Source organism: Larus michahellis, chromosome 4, assembly GCF_964199755.1.
Source record: "Larus michahellis chromosome 4, bLarMic1.1, whole genome shotgun sequence".
NCBI lineage: Eukaryota > Metazoa > Chordata > Aves > Charadriiformes > Laridae > Larus > Larus michahellis.
The window spans coordinates 38,544,163-38,567,028 of record NC_133899.1 but is presented as its reverse complement, the minus strand read 5'-3'; the positions used below and the strand labels follow the sequence as shown (position 1 = coordinate 38,567,028).

The 22,866-nt window shown below is 44.5% G+C and overlaps 1 protein-coding gene across 1 annotated transcript in view; it reads left to right on the top strand.

The window, feature by feature from the left end:
* Positions 1 to 2,804: 2,804 nt before the first annotated feature.
* C4H14orf132 (chromosome 4 C14orf132 homolog) overlaps positions 2,805 to 22,866 on the top strand; it is a 38,951-nt gene continuing 18,889 nt past the window's right edge. The window contains exon 1 of the mRNA XM_074584080.1: positions 2,805 to 3,337. Within this exon, the coding sequence (XP_074440181.1) occupies positions 2,921 to 3,337 (417 nt within the window). The 5' untranslated portion in view covers positions 2,805 to 2,920. The remainder of the gene's footprint in view (positions 3,338 to 22,866) is intronic.

Here is a 22,866-nt window from a genome sequence, read left to right as displayed (position 1 = left end):
GAAGAGTGATTTTTTTTTTTCCTCTATCCGGCTTAATAAATACAAATAGTAAGTTAATAGCTTGGAGAGTGAGGGTATTGCAGTGATTAAAAAGGAATTTTGGTAGTTAAAAAAATCTTTCTAGAACAAAATTCAATAATGGTTTGGATGGCTCTTTCAAATAGAAGTGCTGTTCCAATGAACCTAACGCGGCTCCAAGTAGGGAAGCAGGTTACAAAGCTCTACCAGGTAAAGGGTCAATTTCTCACCAAGTATTTCTATAAACACTGGTTTTGACTGGCACGGCCCCTCAGATAATTTAGCCAAATTCCCAGCTGAGATCAAGAATAGGAAGTAAAAAAAGGAACCCAGTATTGGATTCTATGGATGCGCATGGTTAGATCACACAAGCAGGACAGCTGGCATATGCAATAGTCCTTTAATTCATTATGCCATTACCATCTACACCTTAAATCAAACTTGCAGAGTGCTTAAGAGATATAATCACTTTCTTTACTACTGATAAATGTATCGCATCTTCAGAATATAATGATGGGTACTACTTTCCACTGGCATTGTATGTAATGAATGCTTCTTCCTCTAGACGAGTAGGAATTTACATTCACAACAGTCAGCAATTTTCCACATTACTTAAACCTTGTAAACAACGATGGAATGAAGTTACGTATTTTTGTGTTATATGAACTGAAAGCAGCTGACTTCACTGTCCCCTATATTGAACAATGATTCTGCTAAATCCAATTCTTTACCGAGAAAGAGTTGTTCCAGAAGTCAGTGTGGAAATAAAGATTTTGAAACTTGAGCAATTCACATTTATTTTTCCCCCAATAATTGGTCTGCAGGGTATTTCTGAAATGAGCGACTACATGAGACAAATAGGAGGAAATCAATTTTTGAGATAGCACAGATAAAAAGAAAATTTCCCAGGACTATATGAATAGACCAATGAAAGTGTTTCTCCATTTCTCAGTGGAAAGGCAAAATTAATAAAATTTGATGCCAAGAAAGCCAAAGTGATCACTAAAAGGTGAACTATGAGCAAGTGTCTTCTATTTTTACCTGTGAGAAAGAAGAGCTCAGCCAGAACCTCTTGGAAACTGTTAGTTGCCTGAACTTGCTGAATATCACAGTAAAATACCTGGAAACCTGACGGAACAATCTTGTTGCCATTAGCAATCCTCCTTGTGCTCTTTCAGGGGCTGGACAAGACACTGTAAGACTGGGGAAAGACAAACAGTATCCAACATCAGTTCTCAGAAGGCAAGTGACTGTCCCAAAGAAAAGAATCTCTTCTCCATGTCCCTGGTGGACACAGCCTTAGGAAATGGCCAGTGGAATAAAGCTATGCAACAAAGCTAGCAGGTAATGGAGATTTCCTCATTCGACACTTTCAAGAAGAGACTGGATAAAAGCCCCTGTTTGGGGGGTCACTGGTGTAACTGGTTGTATTTTAAACAGATGCACGGACTAGATTATTTCCTGAGGTCCTTTCCAGCTGCGTTTCTCTGTGACTCTCATACTCCATAGAATTAAACAAGTACAGCAGTCATTGTGATTTCAAAGCCTTAATTATTTTGTTATTCTAATGAAATGATCCTTACTATAGCTGTTGCCACAGATGCAGTGACTGACCAGTCTACATTCACCCTTTACATGCACTGTCTGTCTACCCAGTGCATGCAAAATTTATCTGGATGATAAAAGATTAACGCTGCTTTGAAGTTACTTTATGGCTTCTGACACACATCAACAGCCTTTCAAAACTTTAGCGAGAGTCCACAAAGAGACAATTCCATTATTTACACAACCGAATTTAAAAATCTTAAAATTACACAGCCTCTTTTGGATTTTACTTGTTTTACTTAATGGGCCTCTCGACATAAAAGCATTTTTGGCAGGCACACCAATCGTCATTCAAGTAAAGGACTGATTTAAAACAGCTGATTTTCTTTTCACCACCACCTGCTGCAACAGTGCAACATTATGCTGACAAAACAGCATACAATTCACAGTACACAGGCTGAAGTACCTAATATTTCTTCTTCCAGAGTTTAAAACCCCAGAGCAAAGCTGATTATCCAGGTACTTCTGCTCTTGGCATACCCTCGTGTTCCCTCCAGCCCTGGTTCAGACTCCTGTAACAGGCTGAAGTAGTAAAAACACGGCCAAATAGTTCAGCCTTGGAGATGAAACCAACAGGTACATGGCAGAAGGGTGATAAAAATAACAGAAAAAAAAACCCCATTCAGTACATAGGAACTTACATTTTTATTATCCTACTTTTCTAATTGGTGCCAAAGGTTTTTCAGAGACACTCAATAAGTTAATTCACTGAGTATTTTCATACACGGCAATAACAGTATCTATGAGATACAGGGGAAAGCAGAAGAAAAGGGATAAAATATGTTTATTTTGAATTGTTGTACGGTAAATTCTGGGAACAAGGAGACCAAAGTTGAAAACAGAGTTATAACAGCTAAGCCATGTAAAAGGTGTCAGAGTAAGTTGTGGAAGTTCTCTTCAGCTGTGGTGAGGAGGAGCTGGTTATTTCAAACGAAGGGCAACAGACTTGCCAGCTGGGCAAGAAAATCAAGCACGTAGCAGCCAGGTACGTTATCTCAGAGGGCTCGTATGATGCGGAGGACCTGAAAATGCTGTGAACACTGAGCTACACCTGCTTGTTAGCATGCTAATTACTCAATTAATTACTTTGCTCTTCATCACCTGTGTGGCTCAGCCTGGGGCCTCCTTCCCCTCCCGCCACCGCCCCCTGCTCCTGCCGGTGTGGCCCCCAAGCACGAAGTGGGGCTGCCGAGCGCTTTCAGGTATCCCCCCGACCCTCTTTGCCTCAGGGAACCGCAGACCTTTCCTCCAGCCCCTGCCCGGAGGTGATCCCAGGCCACCCGGCCCCTTGCGGGCGATGCCGGCGGGGCGGGAGAGCGACGGCAGGGAAGGCCTCGTCTCGCAGGTGCTGCAGGGCGGCGCGGAGCCGCCCCTCTCCGTCCCCTCAGCCTCCCCCCGCCTCGGGGGCGGACCCAGGCCCAGCCCAGCGCGGGGGCCGGCTCGCCGCCGCCGCCGCCGCCTGGCGGAGCCTCCCGCCGAGCCGAGCCGAGCCGGGCCGGGTCGGGAGCCGGCGGAGCTGGAACTGGTACCGCTGCCGGTCCCGCTGCCGCGGCCGCGCCCGCCGCTGCTGGGGGAGGCGGCGCCGGCGCCGCGCCCCCGCGCCCCGCCCGCCCCCGGCAGCAGCAGCGGCGGCAGCGGCAGCCTCAGCAGCTCGGGCAGCTCCGCCGGCAGCACCAGCGGCAGCACCATGGATCTCTCCTTCATGGCCGCGCAGGTGAGCGGCGGCGGGACGGGGCTGGGCGGGGCGGCGGCGGGAGCATCCCCCTCCCCTCGTTTTCTTCTCCTCACTCCAAAGTTTGAAGGGGCGAAAAATAAGGAGGGGGGGGGAAGGGGGATAAAACGGAGCACGGAGCGGCGGCGCTGCGTGAGGAGAAGTTGGCGGGAGCGGCACCTGTTGGCGGCGGGGCCCGGCCCGGCCCGGCCAGCACTCCGCGGCGGCCTGTGGCAGCTCCTCCTCCGCCTCCGATAACCAGAGATGGGATTTTTTTGGGTCTTCCCGTTTTTTTCCCCCCTCTGCGTTTCGTACGTGCGTCTGTGTGACAACAGCCTCGAGTTGTTGTCTTGGCATGTAGAATCCTCTCGGGCGCGCATGGAAATACTCTTCCATTTGCCTGAACGAAAGGTTTAAATCGGGGCTAAGTGCCGGGTTTCAGCTCGGGGGCGCGATCACGGGTATTGGTGCTCCGTGCGTTGGTGCTTAATATCCTGAGAAGCATGGAGTGGCTATAAGCCACCCTAAGCCAAAAATCATCCCGGTGAATCCGGGTGGATTTGGTTCTTAGGTGGTGCAGTGCTTCAGAAAGAGTCACACGCGCTCAACATCCATTTCATATTTTTCCAGGACTATTTCTTCTACTCGTGCAGATATTTTATGTATGTAATTGTTTGGGTTTTTTTCAAAATCATAGAATCGCCTAGGTTGCAAGGGACCTTTAAGATCATCGAGTCCAGCCATTAAATGGAACTATTTGGATCCAAGCTTGAGCTTTTTGACAAAAGAGGTGACCCACTATTTAGAGGTGGAGCAGGGGCCAGGGAGGCTTTTCCACACTGTTGCTGCCTGAGCACTGACTTCATCTGGGTCAAATTTGGTGGGAAGCAAATCTCATCCTTGCCGATTTGTTCTGTTTCTTTAATGCAATGGCTGTTTTGTTTTGTTCCCTTCCTAAAGTCTACTGCTGAGGGGGTGCCAGGCTCTGCCTTTCAGAAGGTAGCAGGGGGCTGTCCAAGAATCTCTTCCGTTCGGAGGTATTTCTAAGAAGGATATTTTTTCTTAAGGAAAACCACAATGAGTAGGAGGGAAGCGTCGTTTCTACCAATTTGAGGTCTTCCTGGGAACTGGAGTATTCAAGGGAAATTTTGCCTGTGTCGAATCACTTTCCTGTGGTCCTTCTTGGCATGATCGGTGAGCTCCCTGTGTCCACCTTTTGTTCCCGAGCACTGAGTTGAAGCGGAATGTCCCCATTGCAGAGAGGCAGAGGTGCAGTGCCACGGCAGGCTCCACCAGGGACCAGTGGTGTGTGCTGAAGCTGGGACTGGTGCCCCCTTTCCCTTTCTATGCTCTCCCACATCCCACGTATCTTCTACCCTAATTCTGTGCGTTCGAGGAGTCACAAAGCTGTGTGCTTTAGTCTTCTCAGAAAAGTTCCCGGTGTAAATATGTCTTACACTTACTAAGGTTACTGATTTACAGTGAATTATGTGCGTTTCTTCCTGAACCTCTGGGGTTAATGTATTATTTTTCTTTGTCAATAGTGACAAAGAATAATTTTTTTTAATTGTTACTTTGGTGAATTTGCGGAATCTGCATTTCCTTAGGTAACATATTTGTAAGGAAGAAAAGTATTTATCTTAAAACCCTGCAGGTGGTAAGGCTATCTGTGAAGTGAGGTTCACCCTCTCTGACATGGGTACAGATCTCCTGTCCCTGAGGCAGAAGCCTTGGTCATGTTTCCCCTCTCCCCCTCTAGACACCACCCAGCAGTATGGGGATGGGGACAAGCTGCAAGAAGACTGGGGTACTGTTACACATAATCCTTCCTGCGGCCCCATACGCCTCGGGAGGAAAGGATGGAATACCTTGGAGCTGTCTGTGCCACAAAGCCCTTTGGGTGGTGAGGGGAGGGTGGGAGGCAATCAGGGTTCTGGGTGTCTCTCCCAGTGAGGACATAGGGCTCACCAGGTCTGCATAGCACAGGGCACGTGGAGAAGTCCTCTGGGGGTGTATTTGTCTAATTAACGTTTTATGAGCTATAGGAGTGGATTTCTTGGGCTCATCTTCTACTGGAGAAAACAAATCCAGTTGTTAGGTTGCCACATACAGTGGATGCTACACTTAACCTCTGTTACTCCTCTGTCACAGGCCTCTTGTACCTTTCTCTCTGAACTGGGCAACCCTTTCCATTCCTGTCACAACAGTGCTGTTTAACCCCCAGTGTGTCACTACTCTAATTTAGGTATTGCTTTTCTTCAACTTTTTTTTCCCCCCCCCTGCTATATCTTGTTTGTTTTTTTTTTTTTTTTGAATCATCTCTGTGGCATCTCTGGTGGTGTGGTCCATTGAGATGACCTTCAATAAGAGACATATGAGAACAGAAGAGAATTACTGACCTGCGCTCCGTGCTTCTAACAGCTTTTAAAGATGCTCTGCCATCACACTTATTAACATCTTTGTGGCCTACGCTGAGGATTGCATTTTACCTGATGAATACCAGGTATATTAATACTTTATACCAAAATAGGTAACGCCTAAATTGAGGTGCTTAATGGTGCAAAAGCAATGGTTACCTCTCAAGTTAATTTAGTTTCTACAGGATACTGTAGACTGCTTATGTTCCTATGAGTTGCTTTTGTGTAGTATTCTTATCACACCTTTGCACCGCTCGTCGTGGACCCAAGTTGGCTTTGCTAGATGTCTTGTGAGACACCGTAAATGATCTGTACCTTAGGGGCCCTCTGAGGTATGTGCCGAGACAGGAGGCCTGTGTAAGTTAGGTTTTTCAGCCTCAGTGATACTATAGTGTGTTACGGAGGCTTAAAATCTGGCCTCCTCTAAAATGCATAGGGTGAAAGTGTAAGGCTTGGTAATGCAGTAGTTAACAGTGTATTTTAAGTAAAGTTTTGGTGCATTTGCTAAAAGGCTCAGTGGGTGAGAGTTTGCACATCTGGATAACTGTATTGGTGTGTTTACCTCTTCATACTCCTGAATGCAAGGAACCCAGCCTTCTAAAAGCACTGGGTACATAAAGCTGTATGAATAAACTGCAGCTTTCGTATTCAGCCCCTCCCCTCCTTCTTAAGATATCTCTGAGACGGTTTGCCTTGGAGGCCCTGAAACCATTTCATGTGCCAGCAGAAAGATAAATGAAATGCCCCCTCTGGATGATGTATTTGATCCTGTAGAAAGGATAACGTTTTGCTGATTAAAATTGTTGTTGTGGAACAGGAGATTGTCAGGTCGTAATGCTAACAAATCTGTGCAGTGTAGATACAGCACGAGGGTTTAGATGCCCAGCTTAAGCAACCACATCTGAACACCTCAGCTGTGGTACATTTATTAGCTGTGTCATGAAGAACAGCTTTTGACTGTTAACAATTAAATCAGTTGTTAAAATAAGCCTTTTTGCATCTGTGTGTTCATCGGTCGTGCAGGCTTGGGTGTCCTCTGTTCTGCCAGTGCTCTAATTGATTTTGGTTAAGGTCAGTTGTGCTAATAAGCATGACTTGCATCTGGTTAAAGCCTATTAGCTAGTGCTTTTTTTTTTTTTTTTTTCATTTTTAAATCCGGATTTTAATTAACGTAATCCTCAAGATACTATGCCAAAGATGCTCAGCCACTGCTGAGCGGTATGACTGGCTCATTTCTGTGTGTTGCTCAGTGATCTCAGAGTGCTCTTGTAGTCTAGGTAACCTCAGAAATAGCCTCTTCTTATAGGTAGAGACTTTTCCTTCCAGTATAAAAGCCTGATTTTAGGGGGTGCTGAGTGCTGGGTCCAGGCTAAGAGCAGTCACTGCTTTTCAGCAGGGGTGCAGGGTTTGCTGTCAGATGCGCAGCGGTGAGCTACCCTCCTCCCTGCTTCTGACACACTGGAATTAATATCCATTTAACAACCAGCTAAAGCATTTCTGATGGAAAAAGCCGTAACAATGAAAATTGCATCTGGGTTAACGGGAGCAGGGTTGAAATGTGTATTCAACTTGAAAAAATAGAGGTGCATAGTGGGGAAAAGAACTGGGAAGCTAGGGAAGGAAAAAATGATGTCATGTTCTTCAGTATGATACAAATTGATAGGAGCTGAACAGTACCTGCAGTCGTAATGCCAGTTCTGTATTTTTCAAGATTTATGTTTGCAATTTCACTTTTCCTTGAGTGATTTCTGTAATTTTTGCTTCATATTGAAAATAAGGAATGGATTTCTTTAACTTGCAATATTTTTATGGTCGGGTATGTCTCCGGACAGTAAAAATACTACTTTAATTGTCAGATAAATGTTCTTTTCTTTTACATATAGAACAGGGAAAAGCTAGTCAGACCCTTTGGACCATGGCCATTTCTGTGGATTTTTTTTTTGGTCTCAGTCATATATAGTTTACATATGAATTATCTGTTGATTCTTTATGTTCAAAAGCTCTTTGTAAACAACTTCTGAGGATTTGAATTACATTAAGTTGAATTCTTTATGCTTAGTTTCAATGTTTAAAAGTTGTATTTTTGTAATCTTTAATTTCTGTTGTGGTGTTGAGGATTTTTTTTTTTTAATAAAAAAACCCATGACATGCTTCAGGAACTAGAGAAACAAATGAACAAGTTTGGTACAGAAAGCAAAACCATTTAAATAATAAAAATAATTTAAATTTAATTGGTTTTGTGTTCTGTATTACTCTTCTAGGATTTCAGGTCTGGTCTGGTCAGTGATCATTCAAGTCACTTTGGGCCTTTCATTGCATTGGCAGTAGTTCGGGTCACTTTCCCCAAAACAACGTGGTGGGTCTTGGTACCTTGAAGAAACCCTTAACTGTCTGTAACCATGTCAGTATAAGAAGTCCAAGGCTGTCATGCCTCCATATTAAATATCTATTATTACGAGCTGTGTAACTGCTGGAAAGCACTGGAATACACCATAAACAGAGTTTGTTTAGGATGTGTTTGACTTAATGCTTACATTTTCCTGAAGACGTGGACTGCCTATGTCTATGCTGCAAAACTGGTGTGTGTGCAGAGGGTGTGCTCAGCATTTTTGGACACCCAGCCACCTGAACAGAGCTGCTGCATTTCCAGAAATCCCAGACATAAGGGCAGTATCCTTTAATTCCTTTCTAATGAGATTTCTGGATGCTAGAGGATGCACAATTAGGATATGCTGTGCTCCGCTGTATCAGCACAGAGGAAACAGAGTGCAGGATAATCCTGCATCTGTTTTCCCGCTTTTTTGTTGTGTATTCTCTATCTCAGGGGTCAAGAGGGATTCAAAGCCTTTATTAGCTGTGTGCTCTTTCTACAGCAAGGTAATCTGAAGGTATTAAACCAAGCGGGTTTAGATTTGTGGTTTTGGTAGGTTATTCCCACCAGCTCAAAACTGAATCCAGGCTACTTGCTCAATGTGAGCTTGCACGTGTGTGTGTGTGCACCATATATGTGCTGAGAAAGCTGAATTCGTTGCCTGCCTCCACAGAGAGACCAACCTTTCACTCATGCTCCTACTTGGAGAATCTATGCATGACAGTGCTGAATGGAGTGGTCATTTGGAAGCTTTGAGATTAAAGATAAAAGTAGAATAAATCAGTCCTATCAAAGAGTGCGATTGCCAAAAAATAAGCTCTCACGTGTAGAATCAGGATTTAAAGATGCATGAAACTCTTCTTGTCAAAAGCTGCCTTGATTATAATCTAAGATCTAAGACAAAACCTCTTTGATCCATAGCATCAAACATTAATAACGTTAGCTAGGATGATGTAGGCATCCTCTTACATGCCCAGTTCACTGCTCACTTATCTACAGCATAATAGAGCACTGACCATTACTCTACCAGCTCAGCTTTCTTCCAAAGGTTAAAGTAATTTTCTCTGGTATCCTTTGATTCCTTCAGAATGTCTTGACCTATAATAAATAGTATCAAGAAGCTGAAAAAGTAGATCTGAGTTTAACTGAGGGTATCTCAGGAGCTCAAAGTACAAGCTTAAATTCTCATGCCTCACTGTGGTATGGCACAGCCACAGGGAGCAGCTGTGTAATCCAGATGTTGCAGAAATCCCGCTCTGTGTGCAGAAACCCGTGGTGTCCTCATCCGAGATATTGCTAGCAGTTGAGCTGAGAATGATCTTCTGGAGAAGTCTCTCTGCTAGCTGCTCGGTGCAACTGCGCTAGAATTTTATTGCGGGGGGGTGTGGGGGGGGACATGACGGATGGACATGAGGATTCCCTGCACCTTCTTTATGGCTGCAGTAGCAGTGCATACTGCATTTCTGAGTCTCGTATAGCAGAAATTTCTGTGCCAACAAAGCTTTTGAAAATTCTGCGGAGATTTGGGCATACTGGTTTTGTAAAGTGTTGATACTGCACTTTGGAGGAGGCTGCTGTTCCAGGATTGCGCTTGTAATTGCTGTCAAAAATGCTAAAAGCAGTGATTCCAATCCAGCAAAACACTTAAGCACTTAATGCACTTGGAGCATGTGTAAATTGTTCCAGTAACATCAGCAGGACTGTCCACTTGCTTAAAACGAAATATTTCAAAGCCTGGCACAAACGGGGTGAGAATGCTTTAAAATTCATAGGAAAATGTCCTAGAAGAGCAAGTGGAGATCTACCATTGGTCATATTATTAATCCAGGGAAGGCTGGGACTATGTGTTTTGGAGTCACTGTATTTCCATCAATTAATAGCATGACCAGTTTCTCATAGGAATGCTAGAAGAGGAGGATGCGGTAGGAGGGAAGGAAGAGTAGGATGTGGCTTATGCAGTCTAGTTATGTGCACCCCTGAACAAGGAGCACAAGGAGGGTTAGAAGACACTTAAAATAATATCTTTGTGTTTCATGTGCCGATTAACTGTGATACTAATTCTCTGAAGTGCTTTTTTTTTTTTTTCTTTTAATCAATTACATGGTTTTGGGCAGATGTAAGCTAAAGAGTGCACAAAGGGAGCAGATCTCATGGATTTCCACCTTTGTTGAATGTGGAAAGGAGATCTGCAAGATGTCTGCAGATGGACACATTCACATGCATTGGATAGATAAAGCAGGAGCCTTTCACAACACAGTTGATGGTGGCAACATTGTACACAGAAAATAGCTACAGATGGCAGGTGAGAAGAATGAAGACTGCAGCAACCAAACACATTGCTTGTTCAGGTGTCTGGTATTTCTTTAGCAGTAAGAGCCCAACCCTGTCGTATACTGTGCAGCGATGCTCTTGGCGGATGTGATGAGAACTGAGTTTCTGGGTAGCAACTGGGTAGCCCAATGGTATTGGGTCCTCAGAATCCATAAGCTAGAAAATCTAGATTGGTTATAGATTTTTTTTTTTTAAAACTTGTTTTGGCTAATCTAAGCTGAATTTCTCAATTAATTGGTGATCTGCAGACATTGAGCATGACTGCTCTAAGTTTTGTTGGAAATGGGATGGATGCTGGCCATTAGGAAGCTGGTTTCACCATTTAACTGCTCCTAACATTATTCCCATAACAGGCAAAAGCCAAACAACTCTAAATGATTCAAAGGATTGCATGGGATTTAGTAAAGCAGCGTGATGCTTTGGTGACCATTGGTACACCGTCAAATAAAATCATTGATCAAAGAAAACATCAGAGCATTCAAATGAAATGCAGTGGTGCAGAAAATTAGAACAGCAACCCGAGTAAATTCAGCAGTGACCAGCTCTGTTAGCTTGCTAACGTCTGTCTGCTGGGACTTAACTTTCCTTGAAGGTATTTTCTGTCATAAATTGCATTGTCTGCCTAAGCCAGTGAGGTCTGTGGGAGTCCTCTGTCTGTTGTTTTGGCAGGCCTCTTGGATAAGTGCAGTATCCTAACCAGGATGAGTGTTAACCCCTTCCGCTGTTCACAGGAGTGATGATTTTTAAGGGTCTCTTTTGAAATAGGGATGGAGTTCTATTGTTTTAAGTGGATGCATACTCAAGTGTGAAAGGACAGTCCTTGAAAATTGGTTGCAAACTGATGATAGTTGGGTCACCCATTGTTGGCTTGATCTACTTGTGCTGGTGGATATGTCAGGAGTTCCTCCATTTCTGTGGGGTAGCATCAGGATCAATGCACTGGAAGCCTTTGGCAAACATGATCCTGATGTTGCATATGCAAGTTGTTAGCACTTGGGTACAAAAAGGGTCAGAACTAAGTGTGTGAACTCCTTGCCATCTATTTTGAAGATGCTTTGTGTCCAGGGTGTGCTCTACTGTTCCTTCTGATGCTGCAGTGAACAATGAACAATACCTGCGCCTACACTGAGCATTGAATAGGAGAAAAACCTGTGGCCAGCTGTGATGCCAAGACCAGGAGCACTGAACACTTATTGAATGTGTGTTCTGCAGCTTTGGAAGGATTACGGGGGGCAGAGCCAACACAGGGTGGAAGATCTCTCCTCTCAAATATGACCATGCGGCATGTACACGGCAGCCAGAACTGATGCTGTTAATGGTAGCCACTACCCACCGTTTCTCTTGCTGGCTCGCACACCCACACGATGTTTTCAGGTCTGTCTCGCAGCACCGGCTGGTTGAAATGACGCATATTCTTAGGCTGAATCTATTCTGAAAGTTGAATTCCCCACTCCTTAAGCTGACAGAACCAAAACCTGCCAAGCAGCAGCTAATTAGAAAACATTAATGTTACAGTCACTTCAGAAAAGCTCAGTGCCTCTTTGCAGTAGGCTGTTGGATACAGGATCAATTGTTTTTGTTTTGCAAGTAGATTATCTCCAGTTTGGAAAGGTTTTAAAAAAATTTAAAAAACGCTTTTAACCTCAGCTGGTTCTGTCTGTGATTTTACTTCTAAGCCTTTCAGATGTTAGGAAAAGGGGAACGGTCTAGGAATGAGCCATGCATGGCTAAAACAAAACCAAACTTCCATCAACTTCCATTGTGACTTTTTTGGTTTTTTTTTTCTTTTCTGCCAAAACAACAGGATGAGCGTTTGCAAAATGTGGGAAGATGTGCTGAGCCTTGAGATGTGCTGGGTTCTAGGACTGATAAAAGCTACCAGCCCCACAGAGTCACTGTGTGGGAGTAGAAAGGAGAGACGTGTCTCTTTGTAAACCTCATGTGTTGAGGTGTATATTCAGAGAGAAAAAGTAACAACCAAACTGATGAGGAAGCAAAAGTGTTAAAATGGAAAGCTTTAAAGGATTTCTTAAAGTGCAGCCAAACCCATGGACTTGGAGCTGCTGATCACACTGAAATTCTCTTAGCCCCCAGTTAAGTGTATGCTTAAAGTATGTGAGTAATCCTCATACATCTCTGTTTAAAGGAAGTATAAGTGCCTTGATAATCTGCAATAAGTGGCAAAGCATTTTGAGGTATCATGCTCGCTTTTAAAGAAGAGCTACTTCCACTTGAAATAAATTAGGTTGCTCCTTTCCTCTCTGTGTCTTCTGCTCCTTGTAATTTCTTCTGCACTCTTCTCAAGGATTTTCTCTCACCTTTTCTCTTGGCAGGAGAACACTTTACACACGCATGCAACTTGGGTCTGCTGTCCTTTTTGGCTGTCTTCTTTCTGTCTCTCATATCCTTCTTCCTTACCTTTTGTAAATTTTTTCAGATGCTATAGCTGCACCAGCTCAAGTCCAGATCCCACAAAGATTTAAGCTTAGGTCTGTAAGATGAGAGCCAAAGAGTAAATATTTCTTCTGTTCAGGGACAGGAGATGAAAATGGATCAGAGCAGCAGACTAAAACACTACAGTCGCTGAAAGTGTAAGTGTAATAAAAAGAGTGAGTGGCGATAGATGTAGAATCTAAATCCTCAGGAATGGAAATGTCACCCATTCTGCACTGTTTTGTGTTTTGGTCCTTCTCCAGCTGGAGCAAAGCAGCTGAGAACTCCAGCTTGAAAAGTTCTGAATTCTCCTCTCTAGATGCTGAGCCTGGCTGTCACTTGGGAGAAAAATATTGAAAATGCATTCACAAACACTCGTCTCTCTTTATCTGTCCTATGGTATCTTCCCCGCCCCCAGATCTGGAGGAAAACTTTATCAAATATGTGGTTATTAACATTAAGGCATGGCAAATGGTTGTTCCGTAAGAGGAACCGGGCTGTGAAATGGTTCATTCTGCATTGGTCTCTGAGCCATCTGATTGAGCATGCTGTGCAACTGTGCAGATGGGCAAGGCAGTGAAATCCTGCACTGATTTGCTGTCAGGGTGGCAGATGTTTTATTCTCCTGGTGCGTTCTCTGGCATTTCTCAGAGACATGAAACAGAAGCAGAAAAAACTAAATTGCTGTGCTCTCTCTCCCTTGTTGTCCAAGGTAGTTTTGCAACTCATTTCTCCTGTAATCTTATGAAGTGTGAGAAGAGGTATGCGCCTCCTGACTTCTCGTACAACTGTGCCTTATACTTTCACAGGTAATCTTTGCCCAGCCAGCTATAATTTTCAGGATGGGTCGTTTTCATGGTGCATGTCTTGCTTATTGCTTTAGTGTACGTAATACCCTTAATGGTGCTTCAAAGATGAGCTTTTGGATGACTAAATAAACAATTCATCCTCCAAAACATTTGTCTCCTGACCTCTGGTCTGCACAGTACATAGCTAGCAGAGGAAGAGGGCATAGAGAAGGCAGAAGACAACATGCTGATGTAAGCTGCTGTCTAGGCTGCCACGATAGCAATGCCTCGCTGTTCCTGAAAGCCTTCAGGTACCAGCATGTGCCGCAGGGAATGCTGAAGAAGCGAAGGGAAATGGGAGACCGCTAGCAAAGGTAGTTCTGGCCAAACTCTGATGTCTTCCTTGAGCACACGGCATGGCACGATTTGAATGGCTATAGAGAATGCTGGCTAGGTCGTGGGAACCAGCTCATTATTTCTGAAACTCTTGGCTTTGCATATGGCAAAGACAACAGTTATTAAAAATCTTAAATTCAATTCTAGAGGAGAATAAATGGAATGAGGAGGGTCTCTTCTGAAATGGAAGTTGGTCTTGTCTTGCCACCCGATCTTTGCCATTAGAAAACTAATCACAGTTTTATGCTATAAGTTTAGCCTTGCCTCAGCAAGAGTATTAATTTTGCTGATACAACAGATTCAATAATTTCTTAGTGTTAGCTTTTTTAATGAAATAAAAAAAATAAATCCATACTTTGTATAGCACATTGGCTATCAGGGTAGTTCTGCTGGATTCCACCACATCCGTGATATCTTTTTTACAGAAATATGTAACACTTAGGGTATGGGTGCATCTCCATACTTATTCTAGAGATCTATGGAACCCTACAATATAAGCGGTGGTTGGGCATTGGGCATATGCTGTCAATTTGGGTGAGACATGACTGAAACCTTGGACTCAAACACTGGTGATCATCTGTGGTGCCTGCACTCTGTCCCGCAGGACCGTGGCATGACCAGGGAGGAGAAGGACCGTAATGGCATGCTGCTGCTTGTCCGGGCTGGGCTAGCATGGGCGTGCACACTTGGGCTGGCAACTAAAGGTGATATGGCTGTGTCTGTCGCCTACGGGTGGCTCCAGGCTACTGCTGTATTTCAGGGTTGTTGTCCAACTTCTACATCCAGCAGTGACTTACCACTTACTCCATTCAACCTCTAATGTGTTCTTCGTTCTCATAAACCTCAAAGCTTCTTATGAGAGTGTAAAGTTTCACCTGCAAATAAAGCACAGGGAGAGGGAGGCAGTTCTTCCCCACGATGCCACGGAGGAGATAAGGGTCTTACTGAGAACTGATTCCCAATTCGGTACTTCCTCAGTGGGGAAGCTTAAACTGGCCGTGGGTGTCAGAGGCAAGGCAGCAAATCCGTCTTATGTCTCATGTGTGCAGTCAGGTGGCCCAGAAGATGCTCAGAGCATTCCTTGAGTTCTGGATATTGATAAAGTTCCATCTTTAAGCTTACAGCTTTGCCTGTCAGTACTGGATTCATGACTATGACACTCACAGATTTTAACTTTTTTTTTTTTAACTATAGTATCATTTTCTTCAAAATGAATCTAGTGGGTGATGTTACTAAAGTTTGGAAAACTGTGACTGTCAGGCTCTGCACCATTGCAGTAAAGCCTGGCCAGCTGGCAGAAAGGGGTGTGCTCTTCCCCAAAAATAAGCAGCATCTCTCTGACTGCTGATTTTGACAGAAACCCTGGCGTCAATTTAAGAGTAGTACAGCTTATGTATAACTCTTCGCCTGAGGACTTTACTATGCTCCTGTCAGTCCTAGTAGCCATCCTGTTCACTGCCTGTCTGGCAGGAGGAGTGGAGCGGTGACAACGGAGGAGATGCTGCAGCTGTCACACCCATTTACAGCTTCTCAGTCACTGATGTGAGAGTAAACAAACACGGTATTCGTGCAGTTGCATGGTTAGCAATTTATTTTTAAAATCAGTCACTTGAAAAATACCAGAGCACAAGTAAAATAACGCTCTCAGCACTTCCTGTGCGGTTTGCAACCTAGTGCTTGACCTGAGGGTTTCCCTCTGTTTCTGTTAATTTAATATAAGAGTTAAGGTATAGATTACATCCTTACCTGGGGAAAGCACATGTTTCTCTTCTGAGTGAACTTGTACCTAGATGGGATGTGGCTCTCCAAATGCAGGAACATACTGATTCCTGTCTGCTGCTGCCACTTTATTCCCTGATTTTTATTACCCGCTCTGCAGTGATGAGTAACTATCTTACATGTAGGCAAGTGATATTTACTGTAAAAAAGGCTGAGTGAATTAGTTGTTGAGCAAATGTTTAAAGAAATAACAATTAGAGATTGCTTTTTGTTTTGTTTGAAAACACCAAGGGGGGAAAAAAAATGAAAACATAAACATTTTCTCTTTAATAGCCAAGAAACAAATGCTCGAGCTCATCTCTTCCAGCACTGCATCCTCATAAATGTGGTCATGAAAGTGGCTGTATTTAGTCACTAAATCTTTAATAAAGTCAAACAATATCTGACAGTAGACCGTTTGTAAACGAAGGAGTAAGCCGGGAAAGTTGACAGGATTAAAATCTGTGGTGTTGGGGCTGAAATGGGACAATCCCAGATAACACAAGGAGGGTGAGCCCCTAACAACCCACACAGACACAGTATCTGGGGACATGGATGTTGCGCTCTGGTTTTCGTTCTGTCTCTGCTTTCCTCCTCCTCGGAGCTGCGGAGGGGACCATACAGAACAAGCATCTCATGGCAGGAGCTGCATTTTTGGCTTGGAGATGAGAACAATCATCCCCTGAGTGTAGCAGCTTGGTTACACAGCCTGGTCATTAGTAATAGCCCTTCAGCAGCTGCCTTTTGGAGATGTCCTCCAGTACAGTGGCTGCTGCGCAGGGGTTTTGTAATCAGGCTGAGCTGCAGCCAGTGTTCCTTACTGGGACTTACTGATCCCTTAGCATCTCGCCTATCGGTCAGTTTCTGAAGTATGTGAGAAAGAGCGTGGTGCTGTGTATTTATAAACTCAACCTGGATGGCATTTTCAGGGACGTGACCTTAGAGCTGCAATGAAACATCTTACACTTCTTTGTTTCCTCCCATTTGGGGAGGTGTCATCTCCGCTGCTGCCACCTTGCTTTAACGTGGTGGTCCAGCCTTGTGACTAATCCCCAAGTGTTAGCAGCTCATGGCAGTGCTCGAGTATCTCTGCCACCATTTGACCCTCCTTTGCTATGGCTCTCTGTGATGGTACTGTTCCTTTCCTGCTTGCCTCATCAGCTAGTACCAAATACGTTGGGTGCTTGTCTCTCAGAACTGCTAAGGGATGTGTTTATTCAGTAACTTAAAAGCATCGTCCTACGTGAGATCCTGTACATGAGCATGGTACCTCCTGATGTAGTTCCTACTAGTTCGTCAGTAGCAGAGCTGTGCACTTCCCTGGCGGCACCAGAATGTAGCTTCCACAATGTAGCAGTCTGCATGTTTGGGCTTTTTTTACTCCTACTTACACTTTTTCCTCCTGTTTTTCTAAATAATCATAAGGCAGACTTGCTTTCGTGAGTCCAGGGATTGGTGGAACCAATGCTTCAAGCAGCACAACTCCCATTCACTTTCAAATGTGCTACCATTTCTGCTATAGGAGCGTTTATTTCATACACAATCTGGGCTGTTTATTTTTGTAGGTCCAAATGCAAGTGTGGGCTGTGCTGCCCAAACCCAGCAATGGATTTAGGTTGTGGGAACCATCATCAAAACCCTGATTTCTCCAGAATTGGATTTTATTACTACTTTTTTTTTCTTATCTATTTCACAGAATCTGCTAAATAGCCTCCAAACCTGTTCTTTGGAAACTGTGACAAATTTGCAAAGAGACAGGTTGATGGGAACAATTGCTGTTAAAAGGCAGGAGGGGAAACAGCGGTAAGGGCATATGTGCATTCACATCATGTAAACCTGATGCTGACCAGTGGGAGCCCGTACATGCTTTCCTCCCTGCCTGGGAAAGCCCCGCGGCGACAGGATGCCTCCTGACCTTATTGCCACTTAAGAACAGGGTTAGCCCTGGCCATATCGCCAGCATGCAGGAGCAGACGGCTCCCTGTTGGCACATCCCAGGCAGAATGGTGGCCCTTGAGCGCTGAGGAGCATGTGGGGAAGGAGGAGCGGGTGGAGGGTGGCACTGCTCTTCTGCTCTCCATCTGCTGCTGCCCACCAGCACGGCTGCCCTCATCTGCAGGAGTGGAAGAAGGGGCTTTATCTGAAGAGCAAAAGGGAGAAAAGGTGTTTGCGATACAGTCGCTCCCTCTTGTTGTTCAAGGGACTCCTCAGGTCCACATCTCTGCGTGTGCATTGAGCGCTCGATGCTGAGGGCAGCCGTAAAGCATCGGTGGGAACAAACACACACCTTGCCTCTGTGGCGTGCGTATGTCCCAGGGATAACAGTGCACATGTTAAAATTGTCACATGTCTGAGACACATAGTAGAGTTGGAAAAAAATACAGAGGAATGACAGGCAGATGTAAATCCCCTTGCTATTGCTGTCTTCCAGGCAGTGTCAGGGGTACTGTGTTGATAGCTGCCGCTGCTGCGGAGGAGGCGGTGTGAACACAGTGACCACAGACTGCTCAGCAGTGGCAGAGTCCCTAAGTAAAAGGCAAATTAGCCTTGTACAGACTTGCAGAGAAATAACAAGTGACTGATGAGCACTCTGCTGTTTGGCTGTGAAGATTTGGAAACCTGAAATGATTAACCAAAACACAAGCTATTGGGTTTTTTTCTAGGTCTCTGGCATTTCTCTTGTCTATATCAATTAGTTTCCTGATTTTATATGAGGACCATTTATATCATAAATAAACCTTTGTGCCAACCATCTCATCCATCATTTTGTATTTCCCTTCAAAATCTTATCTCCTAATTCCAGCTGTCCTGCAATGACCTCTTCCATTATCCGCTTTATAGATTTCAGGGATGCCTTTTCCCATATATCCCCTCAACCTTGAGGACAGGAAAGCTGCTTTATTGTTTTTTCCCAGAATATGTTCTGAAAACTGTCCCTTTTTAAAGTCAGCAAAATGTTGGGCAATGGCTGGACTGCTGGTGCCTGTAACCTACTTAGTTTTGCCTCACTGACATCTTTGGCCTGCTCCCATTCCTTTATTCTTCCTCACTGACATCTTTGGCCTGCTCCCATTCCTTTATTCTTAGGTTTTGATCAAGACCTTTTCATTTATTTTCATAGTTCCTGTGGGATCATAGAATCATAGGGTTGGAAGGGACATCTGGAGATCATCTAGTCCAACCCCCTGCCAGAGCAGGGTCACCTAGAGCAGGTTGCACAGGAACGCATCCAGGCGGGTTTTGAATGTCTCCAGAGATGGAGACTCCACCACCTCTCTGGGCAGCCTGTGCCAGTGCTCTGCCACCCTCAGAGTAAAGAAGTTCCTCCTCATGTTTAGGTGGAACTTCCTATGCTCAAGTTTGTGCCCATTACCTCTTGTCCTGTCACTGGGCACCACCAAAAAGAGCCTGGCCCCATCCTCCTGACACCCACCCTTTAAGTATTTATAAGCATTGATAAGGTCCCCCCTCAGTTGTCTTTTTTCCAGACTGAAGAGACGCAAATCCCTCAGCCTCTCCTCGTAAGAGAGGTGTTCCAGTGCCCTCATCATCTTTGTAGCCCTCTGCTGCACCCTCTCCAGCAGTTCCCTGTCCCTCTTGAACTGGGGAGCCCAGAACTGGACACAGTACTCCAAGTGCGGCCTCCCCAAGGCAGAGTAGAGGGGGAGGATGACCTCCCTCGACCTGCTGGCCACACTCTTCTTGATGCACCCCAGGATGCCATAGGCCTTCTTGGCCATGAGGGCACATTGTTGGTTCATGGTCATCCTGTTGTTCACCAGGACTCACAGGTCTCTTTCCACAGAGCTGCTCTCCAGCAGGTCAGCCCCCAACCTGTACTGGTGCATGGGGTTATTCCTCCCCAGGTGCAGCACCCTACACTTGCCCTTGTTGAATTTCATAAGGTTCCTCTCTGCCCAACTCTCCAACCTGTCCAGGTCTCACTGTATGGCGGCACAGCCTTCCGGTGTGTCAGCCACCCCCCCCCCAGCTTTGTATCATCAGCGAACTTGCTGAGGGTGCACTCTGTCCCCTCATCCAGGTCACTGATGACTATATTGAAGAGGACTGGACCCAGTACTGACCCCTTGGGAACACCACTCGTCACTGACCTCCAACTAGACCCTGTGCCCCTAATCACGACCCTCTGAGCTCTGTCTTTCAACCAGTTCTCTATCCACCTTACTGTCCATTCATCTAGCCCACTCTTCCTAAGCTTCCCTATGAGAATGCTGTGGGAGACCGTGTCGAATGCCTTGCTTAAGTCAAGGTAGACCACATCTACTGCCCTCCCCTCATTTATCCATCCAGTCATGCCATCATAGAAGGCTATCAGATTAGTCAGACATGATTTCCCCTTGGTGAATCCAATCTTTATATTGTTAAATCCTTAGCTAAATCCTTATATTTAACTAAAATTATAAGTCCCTAGAGTTAAAGTAAAAAAAAAAAGAAACATTTTCAAATCACAAGTATTGGAATATTCAGCTCATTGAACACCATTTTTGAGGAATTTTATCCTTTTCTCCATGTCTGTGGAGAAAACTAGTGTACCTGTATTCCCATCTGTGCACCCATATATATCTGAAAACCATTGGCCCACCAGTGATCCTCCCAAAGCGTTCTCCATAGTCACTGGCTGTCCATTGTCCCACTACTGCGTGCCAGGTAGCTGCACCCTTTTCTTCTAAATGATGAACTGGGTTACACAGGAGCCGAGTACCATCCTGGGTGCATCTTATTTTGGCCAGCCCTCTTCAATGCCCTTCAAATTGTGGGTAAAACCAACCAAACAAAGAACAATCAATAAACCAATAAAGATTAATTTGTTTAAATAACTATGTGGGATAAACAGAGACCAACTCTGAAAGCTGCTAACAGTGTCAGGCAGCTCTCGTGAGCACCCAGGTCAGCCCTGTGAGTGGGAAGGGGCAGTGTGTTGTGTCTGTTCTCAACTATCTGCTGGTGTCCCCCTCCTCTTCCTTCAGTGCGGCATTTTTTGTAACCGAGATAAAAATAATCTCATGCTATTCTGTATGTGTCTGTTTTCAGACTGGGATTTCAGAAGCATGCATTTAGAGACAGCTTTTATGTGTTGGTTCATCACGCAGACTCCATTTTAGGTTTTTTGTCTTTGTTTAGATTTTTCACCTTGTCGCTGAAATTACAGTTGTCTTCCTACATGTATGTCAAGGTGGGATAAAGATATTTTTTTTCCCCCTTTCCAGGCTGTCTCTGATTAAATTATAATTGTAGCTTTTCTGCACCTCCTCACTCTGCTCCATCTTTTAAATCAAGTCCTCTGAGCAGTAGGTTCAGGTTAACCAGTAGGAGTTTGTAGTTGGGTAGGTGAAAACCGAGGTTGTCTGGCATGTTTTCAACAAATGTACCAGTCCTGAGGACAGGAACTGCATGTCTGTGCTGACACTGTGTCTTTGGAGAGGGCAGAAGAAACTCAGGTGTGGGATACAAATGAGGGTGTCTACAAAGAGGTGGCTATCACCTTCAACTGAGGTCAGAACCTTTATGTTATGTGTCAGATATGCGTGGAGTGGTTTGGGTCCAGTTGGCATTGGTCTGGTTTAGATCAATTTCTTTTCACTTTCAGTATCTTCATGGCAAAAAGAGGCAGATTTAATTCACCAGAAATCATGACACAAAATAGCAGTTCATTTTTTATTAAAATTACATTTAGTCTTGCTGGTAGCTTCTTTTCCTTCATACCTTTTTCACTTGACAGAACAAGATGGCCATCAGATGTAAAGGGTGTCACCTGGAAGAAACTTTCTTAAATGTGCCTTTCATCCTTATTTGTTTCTGACCTGTGAAGACTAGCGCATCGGTGTTGCACAAGTCAAACATTTAAATTTGTACTGTGATACAGTGCAGCATCATTAAGGTCATAGACCTCCTGCTTTGACATGAAAAGTATCCTTTCCTTATCTTATTCAGCACTTTGTGTACAAACGTTTGATTTTTCACAGAGAGATGTTGTTAATAGCAACTGAAGCATTTATCTTAGTGACATCGTGTCTCTTAATCAACTAAAGATCACAGTAACCTTTTGAAAGAGTACATCAATATCCCTATAATTCACTACACCAGTGTCAAAGTTTTCGTGCGCAAAATATCTCGTTTGCATTTCTGCAAAGGAAAGAAACATGTCATCATCTAAATTACAGGCTTTAATGAAGGCCTAAAATGAAAATAATACGGATGAGTTAATATTTTAAGACTCATACTTGGTTCATCTTGTTCTGTCTCTAGATGCCCAAGTATGGTTGGCAGATGCTGATGCTGCATTTTCTTGCTTTTTCTACTGTCATAACTACAGATCAACCGGGATCAGCTGTGCACTTTTGAGCCTCAGAATGCCAGGTAGCCTTTGACCAAAATCACTCATGGGCTAAGTTATTGAGATGGATCAAAGGCAGGAGAACAGGTATTAAGTAGAGGAATTGGAGCAATAAGAGGGGAAATAAAGCCAGATGAAAAAAATGAGGGAAAATAGAAGCGTACTGGGAGCAGCAAAGGAAAGATGAGAGTGAGATGGGAGAAAGGACACAAGATGAAATGTGACTGAAGCGTAGATAATAGAATTGTAGAGTATCTCATGTTGGAAGGGACCCATGAGGATCATGGAGTCCAACTCCCTGCAGGACCACCTAAAACAAAACCATATGACTAAGAGCATCCTTGAACTCTGACAGGTTTGGTGAGCCTGTTCCAGTTACCTACCACCCTCTCAGTGGAGAACCTTTTCCTCATCTCCAGTCTGAACTTCCCCTGAGGAGGAGCGGCTGAGGTCACTTGGCTTGTTGAGCTTGGAGAAGAAAAGGCTGAGGGGTGCCCACATGGCAGTCTAGAACTTCCTCAAGGAGATTCTTTCCACTTCCTTGTGTCCTGTCCCTGGTCACCAGAGAGAGGAGATCAGCACCTCCCCCTCTGCTGCCCTCCCTGCTGCAGCCCATACACGGTGTTTTCTGAAGAGAAGAATGAGCATGCCCTTGTATTTTAGCCTCTTGGTGAAAAGTGTTC